At 45.1% G+C, this 8,760-nt stretch overlaps 1 protein-coding gene across 1 annotated transcript in view; it reads left to right on the forward strand.

Moving 5' to 3' along the window:
* CRYBG2 (crystallin beta-gamma domain containing 2) overlaps positions 1 to 7,351 on the forward strand; it is a 462,035-nt gene extending 454,684 nt beyond the window's left edge. Inside the window, exons 21-22 of the mRNA XM_085647746.1 lie at positions 5,764 to 5,923; positions 6,612 to 7,351. Of these exons, the coding sequence (XP_085503872.1) occupies positions 5,764 to 5,923; positions 6,612 to 6,700 (249 nt within the window). The 3' untranslated portion in view covers positions 6,701 to 7,351. The remainder of the gene's footprint in view (positions 1 to 5,763; positions 5,924 to 6,611) is intronic.
* Positions 7,352 to 8,760: the final 1,409 nt, after the last annotated feature.

Consider the following 8,760-nt stretch of genomic DNA (forward strand, 5'->3'; position numbering starts at 1 on the left):
ATCAGTCCTCTCTTGAGCCCTTCTACAGAGAGGAAGCAGTCTCCCAAGAGCCCGTACTGAAAGAGGAAGGAGCCATGCATCAGAACTCGCTTTAGATCTTCCACAGAGAGGAAGCCGTTTTGGATCTGCACCCAAGAGCCCGTGCAGAGAGAGGAAGCCACCTTGCATCTCTACTTCCAAGAGAACCTCCACCGGGAGGAAGCAGCAGTGCATCGATTCTCTCAGGAGTCGCGCCACAGAGAGGAAGTAGCCTTCCAACGGCACTCCCATAAGTGCCTCTGCACAGAGCAAGGAACCTTGCCTCAGTACCCCAGGAGCCCTTCCACGGAGTGGAAGGTGCCTTGCATCTGTTCTCCCTGAGCCCTCCAACTGAGACGAGGCAGCCTTTCATCAATACTTCCAAGAAGCCTCCCAAAGAGAGGAAGGAACCTTTCACCTCTGCTATCAAGGGCGTGCGTCCTCTTCACTGGAAACAACAATCGTGTGCTGCCTCTGTTTTTAGATGCGCTGTCACTTCCCTCCTGCTCACCTTTTTCACCAGGGTTTACACTGCTTTTACTTTCTTGTCACCATCACTTCCCCTCCAGGCCCCTACCCATCCATCACTTCCTGCTTATGCTTCTCAATCTATTTCCACTCCTGTAACCTGTTATCACTTCCCATCTGGGATGTTGTTCATGTGTGAACACTTTTTTGTTTAGGCTCTATTCTTACTTATACACCACTATCACATTTTGCAGTAAACGTTTCCCAACATTGACTACTGATGCAGTTGCGAAAGTTGAGGGGCCCCCCGCAAGGTACACGGAGGGGCCCCCGCTCTGGATTTAATCCTGAGGTCTCAGGCCTGAGTACTGTGCTGAGGGGGTCCCCTGCAGCTCGCTGGACCCTGCACTGCGGGGGCCTGTGTGACGCTCCTGGCCCCGTCACGTCTCCAGTCCTGCCCCGTCACCTCTCCTGCCCCGTCACAGCTCCTGCCCCGTCACTACTCCTGCCCCTTCACTCTCAGTGAACAACATTGGCAAATTACACAAGGCCGCAAGCTCCCCACAGTATTCTGTTTGGGGAAAGCTCCTCTGTAATCACCAACTGCGATCTACTGGCCTCCAAGGCACTCACTTGCACGATATGCTAAAGGCAGACTGTGAATTGGTATTCGAAAGGGGATAATCAGCCTCAGTCAGAATGACAATGGGCCTGCCCACAGTCTGTGCCAGCTCAGTGAGGGGCTGCTGCAGCCTCTGGAGTTCAGCAGAGAAGTGCGACCTGGCCCCCGAGAACTATTAATCTCCTGGCGCTTCTCAGGGGAATAGCACATCTCGCTGTAATTGATCTTCAAAATTACGGACAAAAGGCATCCGTAAAAGGAATGATTACGGACAAGGGTTTTCCTGGTCTTAATTTATCCTTAATTGGTTCTATTTACGCTGCCCTTGTGAATAGGGGGCAGCATCAAAATCAATGGGTGTTGCAGTGAAACGCCCACCACAACACTCACTGCACGCCCCTTTCACGCTAAACACAGCGTGAAAGGGGGCCTTAGTCACAAGGCAGCGTTAAGCCACGTTAAGTGAATAAGGGGAGGCCCCTACTGAAAGTGACGTTGTGGTGGTGATAGGGACTTGTGAATATGCCCCCAGGGGTGCAAGGGTCGGAGGGTGAGCCTGATTTACTGGTATTCATTGGGAATCTCGATGTGTCTGTAGTTATAGGAGGATATTCCGTCAAATATAATCTAGGCTTATAGGAAGTAACTTGACCCCCTGAGCTTCCACAAACTGTTACAGTCTAATCAAAACTGGACCACATTTTTAGGATTTTATCCTTAAAAATATTGTCAAATCATTATATAAGTCCTGAGAATGATTGATTGTGTTGGAGCCTCATTAATATGCATTTTGTGGAGAGTGTGTTTATGTATTTTTGTAGCACTGTCATTTAAGAGTACATTTGGATGGATGAAAACAGAGTATGATAAAGTAAAGAATTGGAAATCTAAATCATGTGAACTATACCCCAAAAAATACATATATTACATAAAGGGCCTTCAGCAATAAGTGTCCATATTATCTTCAGTTTTCATTAAGTTTTTTAGCCTTCCCCTCTCCCAGCTCTTTAGAAACGGATGGCTCAGCTAACTTACACTAAAAGCAACCCATGGATATGTATCATGTATCCACGACCCATAATACCACACTTTTCTTTCCCTCTGCAAATCGACATGGTGGATTAATTTTCATTTAGTTACAGTGCAGCGTGTGCAAAAAAAAGAGGCAAGACTGAACAACCAGCACTTTGAATGACATGTGTGCAGACGCTGGGTTACGTCCCACGCACCACAACCATAGCTGCCAAGGTTTCAGACTGCTTATGTGTGGCATTTTCATAATTCCATTGTAATTATGAGTGACATTCAGCGAATATGAGTGACACTTTTTATCGAGCAAAATCAAGGAATGAAGACAAGGGAAACGTTTAAATAACAGAAACTACACCCATTTGAGCAACAAGAAACTCTTAAGATCTTAAAAAGGCTTGCAAAGCACCTAATCGTACTGCAGACAGCGACTCACTGCAATGCAGAGCTCTCAGCTGTACTAACTTTACTTATGAAGCTTAACACAATTTTGTGCAGACTGAAGACAGTGCGATTTCTGCAAAGTAGAGCCATAGCTGCCAGGTTTTCTGCTGCCTCATAAGCGACATTTAAATGTTTTCAGTGTCCTCATGAATGACATTCCAATGCCATAAGTCACACTATGAGCGAGACTTCATTGCAAGAACAAATGCATTATCTCACCTGCATTGAGATAAACTATAGAAATGACTTTTTTCTGCAATGTAATGTTCTGAAGAAAAAACAGAATGGTGTTGTTTAGAGCCCGCTTGAGTTTGTGTCCCCTGCCCTTTGAAAATGTTTAAATAATTTATGCAGTGTGGTGACAAAACGAGAGGGGTGCAATGTACAGCAGGCAGAACAGTGCTGTTCTATTACAGGCCAGCACAATCACTAAATATGTGCTAATCTGCCCATTAGTTCTGTCCTAGCATTGCAAGGTGATGGTTCAAACTTAGGTAACAGGGTAAAGGAGCGGCCGCGCTGGTAGTGGTGGTTAGAGGCGAGTGGATGACTGGCCTCAGTGGCTGGAGCTATAGGGGGATTTGATCGTTTGCCCCTTATGAGTGCGATGCTTGTGGACTGCTGCAGGGTGTTCTGCTCCTGAACATTCACGCCTCCGGATTTGCAGGTGGCGCACAGAGCAGTTGCGCCTAATGGACATGGTGCTCAGCTCGTTGCCCGCGGTTCGTGGTGCATTTCGCAGTTCTACTGTCATGCTGGATCAACAGGTATTTGCCGCCGGACCTCCGGGTTGTCGGCCACATGGCTGTGTATAGGATGGGGGATATCTTCGGGGAAGTGTTATCTGTGGCCGGCCCGTGAGGTTGTAGGCGTGAGATGTATGACCGTGAAATGTGGTAATAAAGGTTTTGGAACTTTAAAAAAAAAGAAAGAAAAAAAAACAGGGTAAAGGAGCAGTGCTTTACAGAGTGCAACTTGAGGTAATGGAAATAATTGCCACTTTGAGAGATCAGCACACTTGCTAACCGGAACCAGCTGGATGCACTGAAGCTGGTCTAGTTCTCCCCACTGTTTCTGTCCGATTTACCTCATTTCATTCTCACTTGCGCTCTCTTCCCTTGCTCTTTCATCCACTCTTCCTTTCTCAAACTTCTCTCACTGTATGCTTTTCCTCCTCTTCCTTTCTCTTCTCTTCATGCTCCTTCCTTGCGCTTTCATCCATTCTTCTCCTTTCTCACACTGTTCTCTCTGCCCACTTTTTCTCCTTAACTTTTATTCTCTGCCCTGTATTCTCTGTTCATCTGTCTCCCCTCCATCTACTTTCCTGTTTCCTCTATATGGCTCTTTTCCACTCGATTTCTTCTTTTTATTGGTTCACCTTCTTACTTTCACTTCTTACTTTTGTTGCACATTTTCTCTCACTCCTCCATCCTCACTGTCTTCCTCACATGCTTTCTTACCTAGTTCTGTCCTCTCCCCTCTCCTTTGATTCCTCCTACATCTTTTCTTTCTCACTCCTTTAGTCTACTTGTGCAGCATTGATGACATTGCTCACTATAATCTGTGGTGGGCTAGTACGTTGGTTGGTTCATGCACCCAAGCCACAAACTGCAGAGGCACAAATAAACAAAAAACACCAGTGCCATAACCTCTAACCTTTGACTCAAAAAGATCTTAATTTCATTAAAAAAAATTATTCTAACCTATACTGAGAGGAAGTTTTGGTCTCTCCATAGCACTCAAGTGAAAATGAAATGCCTTTCTGTATTTGAAGTTGAAGGCATTGTGTGCATTTAGTAATTTCTATAATACAGAAAAAATGCATTGCATTTGTTAGTATCTCAGTGTTAATCGATCGAGTTTTCAAGTGCATTGCTATTTACATTACATTAGTTGCAATTCCCACAATAAAAACGTCTGCATTTTTCATAGTATTTTTTGTTGTTGTAATGTTTCCTCCCCAGTACTCTGGTAGCCATAGTTCATTCAGGCCCCTAAACTCCTCGTCTGCATTGTTGGATTAAAATGAAACCTCCCTGAGCTCACGGAGCGAGGCCTAAAACCTACAGAGCTTCTACACTAGATGGGCTGTGAAGTGAACAGCAAACTCCCAGATTTTTAAGTGCTGGACTGTAACCAGCATATAAGGAGACAGGCCTTTCTGCGTCCCCGAAGTAGTAAGGAAAGTGAGCACTGCTTGCCGTAAACACAGCTGCTGGCAACAGGGAAGGTGCCACCCCCAGGGGATTAATGTACATATGCAAAGGGAACAAACTACAGAGGCCCCATGACAGGGTCCTGCAGGGTCCAGCGCGCAGTTCTACTTAACTTGCAGGCTCAGGCAGCCTCCTAAAATTAAATTATTATTAATGTTGTAAATCGACATCATAAGGTCAGAAAGCAACACGAATTGTCAGACCTGAGTTGAGGGTGGGACGAGAGTGAGCTCTTCTTTCAGCACGGCATTGTGGAGGCACTCAGCTTTCTAGAGATCTTCCCTCTGCACAGATGACTGTCAGACCTCTTCTGCTGGGTGCTCTCCCTGTGGTCCCGCATGAGGAGGGGGCAGCAAAGTACGGGCGGCACACAGGCTGGAAGTTGTGCGCCCAAGAAACATTAATGCCCGCGTTTAATTGCCGCATTTCCACTAGTGACTCTTCCTGTTGGAAAATAGAGTCACGTGACGGCACGTAACGTGAGGCCGCTGTAAGTAATATCATAGTGCCAGGACTGTATTTATGGCTGAGGCTGAGCGCCCTATTAAAAGCGCTCACGTTTGGGATGAACGTGGCCTGTTTCCTGGGCAGAGTGTTGCAGGAGTTGTGTTCTGATGTCAGGTGGCATAATACGTCACTGGGCGGTGAGGGGGTCCCCTGGAGCTTGGGGGCGGCGGGGGCCTGTGTTACGCCCCTGTACTGATGTCATTTCCTATGCAGATTATGTATTTCTTGGGCAAAGCCACCACTTCCAGTCTCTGCCTTCCTTGTACCCTCTTTCATGTTCTCACTTATTTATCATAGTTTTTGCGTGTTATTTCAGTTCCCCCAGTGGGCTTGTTTGTATGCAACTTCACGCAGACTTTACAAACAGCAACATTATCTCCGCCAAAAACCTCCAGATGTTTATGCGAGCGCACTCTTGAAACATCATATCTGATTATTGCCTTTTTGCTGGTGTTTCAGGTGGCCCCGGACATGAGCCTGCAGTTGATCGGATCTGCTCAAAATGGAGCTAAAGTGGTACTGTGGTCCCAGAATCGCATTCCGTACCAGACCTGGAGAATTGATTCCAACGGGCACATCTGCAACCAGATGTTCGATGGCATGATACTGGATGTGAAAGGTAACCTGGCTGGGCGGGGGCGAGACATGTTGTGGCAGGCTGGGAATACCTTTTCAATGGTAGATCTCTTGAGTAAAACCACAATGCATTGTATGCTGAAGGCTGGAACTGCCTGGGCAGGGGGAAGGGATGCCACATCCCTGCCGCGTGGACAGTGCCTGCTACTACACCTTTCTGGCTCTTACAGAGCAAGCAGGTGCAACGGCTCATGCACTTGAAGGCTGAGGAGGTTGCAGCTCTCTCGAGATGTGCAAAATCACAGAACATCTCCTCCTCCAACATCCCAAAATTGGAAATAAAACTGCCAAAAATCAGTGAAAGCGACAGTTATGAAGTTTGTACTTTAAAAAAATGACTTAGCTGTCACTAAACCGCTTCAAGTAATCATTGTTTCACATTGCGATATTGCCTATTGTAAGTTATGATTAGTATCAGTTATTGTTATAATTAATAGTTATAATTAGATATTTTTATTTTTTATTTTTTATAATATTTTTTTTATGGTATAGTCATTCCACACGATATCAGTATCCGTTAATGTTAGTATAATTCCTATTAATCGTTATTGGTGTCAATTATTATGAGTAGTAGTAGTAATAGTAATAGTATCATCATCGTTATTTCTAAATAGAGTAAGGGGGTAACACTGCCATCTCTGCTAGCTGAATGAGTTTTTTTTCTTTCCCAGGGGGGCAGGTTTACGACCGGGACAATGCGGTCCTCTGGGACGTCGCCGAAGAGAGACCAACGCAACTGTGGACCATAGAAGTGCTATGAAGAGGTGGCTCGACTGTTCCATTGAAGGACAGAGAGAGGGGACTCTTCCTCCTCTTGGAAGCAGGCGCTAGGAGTAGATTCTCCCACAAGTCGTCTTTCAGCGAAACTCGCCATATCATATAACAGACGCCCAGAGGGCGTAAGACTGTCTAGATGACACGCCACCCAAATGCTGCAGCCATCTTCACTTGGCTTTGTGCTGACGCTACCACAAGGACCTGTCTCAGCTGTGCCTCAAGGGAAGGGACCGAAAGACTGTTGGAATGGCAGGCCATGCTGCAGAAAGTCAATGAAGCGTTCGCACTACTGCCCTGCAGTTTCTGGTGGCTGCCCTAAAGTTGCAAATGATTACGTACTGTTATGCTATTGACTCTATATGCTCCGATACCTCTCTATTTCCTAAGCATTACAAAGATTCTGCCTAGGATCCTGTTGGAGGCTCGTTGGAGGCTATCAGGCAAGGATGTGGGTGAACAGTGTGATGAACCCCACCACCGTGTATTAGTTCATGTGACTTTGTCACTAGGACATCCTGTGGGATGCTTCCCCGACTCTATGACTTCGCCCTTCTGGGCATTCAGGACACCTGTCCGTTGTATGTACGTTCATGTTTGACAAAAAACTGTCTGTAATATAAGATCTATTTTTTAATTCCTGGTCTCAGTCCCATATTCTGATGCATTGCTCTGGTTTCTGCTGTGGGTATTCCCTACACACCCAGCTCTAGCCCGGCGTGTCTCCCATTGATGGCAAATTTACCTTTAGTGGAAGCAATTACTCCAGATTACATTGAAAGCAGAAATCTCTGAAAAATAGGTAAACGTAACATAAGCGAAGCTGAACAACATTTTGTTGGATGAACCATTCATGGTTTCTATTTTCAGGTCTTTTTCATAATGCCCAATTTTGAATGTCAGGCAATCATGGTGCTGTCTCTGCCTATTCCCTTTAAGTTCTCTATAGGCAAAATATTATCCTAATCATTATCTGACTAAACTTTCCACTTATCTCGATGCTGGGTTATGTCTCAGTAATGAACCATCTCTTACAACTGTAGCAGATGGACATCGAAAAGTCTCAGGACACTGACGATGAGTACGAGCATAGGTATCTCTTTGGTGCCCTGTTTTGGTACTGTATATGGATGAGATGATACAGTGGGATAGGCAGCCCTGTGTCTTGACAAAATATTGGAAGAGAAAGAGAAGGTTGAGGTGGGAACATCTATCCTCAGGCAACACTATCTCATTGGAGCAGGCGTAGTGGATTTAGATACACAAAAGTGTAAGCTAAAGGTCTATAGGAAGTGGGCTTTCTTTTTAAGATGGAGGACTGTCTTTGACTTCTAAAAAGACGATTCCACCTTTCCAGATTTACGCTCCAACATGGAGTGGCTAGAAGAGACGCTTTTCTTATCTAACAGCTGAAAATAAATTTTGAGTGCTGCCTTACTGTTGAGATCAACATCTAACGAAAAGGAAAGCCTGGAGGAGAAACAGCCTTTTTACCTCGTTAAGCCTTTACAACGCATTTTTTTGCACGGATATTTTTTACAGCGAATATGCATTTAAAACACATGCCAATACAACACATTTAAGGTAGATTGGGGGTGTGGGGGTCTCCCCCCTCAAATACATTGTTTTTAAATATAAAAACAATGCGTGGTATTGGAATGGGTTTTAAATGCATTTTCACGGTAAAAACATGCGCGCTAAAAAATGCGTGTAAAAGGCATGTGAAGTATTAGCATGCAATGTACCATCGTACAACCGCCTGTACCACATTTATGTTTCTCATAACTCTCCTTTCATTGTCAGTTATGCTGTTAGTCCCAAACTGAGTTTTATGCTAGGCCCAATTCCAAGATTGGCATTCCATTGGCTTCCCGTGTGAGGTCATCTTGACATCAAAATAGGGAATCTCTTGCACCGATACATAACCTGTGCTTAGAAATGCCTGATCATAGCATGTTACTCAGTAAATAGTCTGATATTCCACCACTCCTCCTTTCTAAAAGATAGTGTTGTAGAGCCTGAATAACTTAGACATGATGTTTTAGG

Source organism: Triturus cristatus, chromosome 3_2 (assembly GCF_964204655.1).
Source record: "Triturus cristatus chromosome 3_2, aTriCri1.1, whole genome shotgun sequence".
Taxonomy (NCBI): Eukaryota; Metazoa; Chordata; class Amphibia; order Caudata; family Salamandridae; genus Triturus; species Triturus cristatus.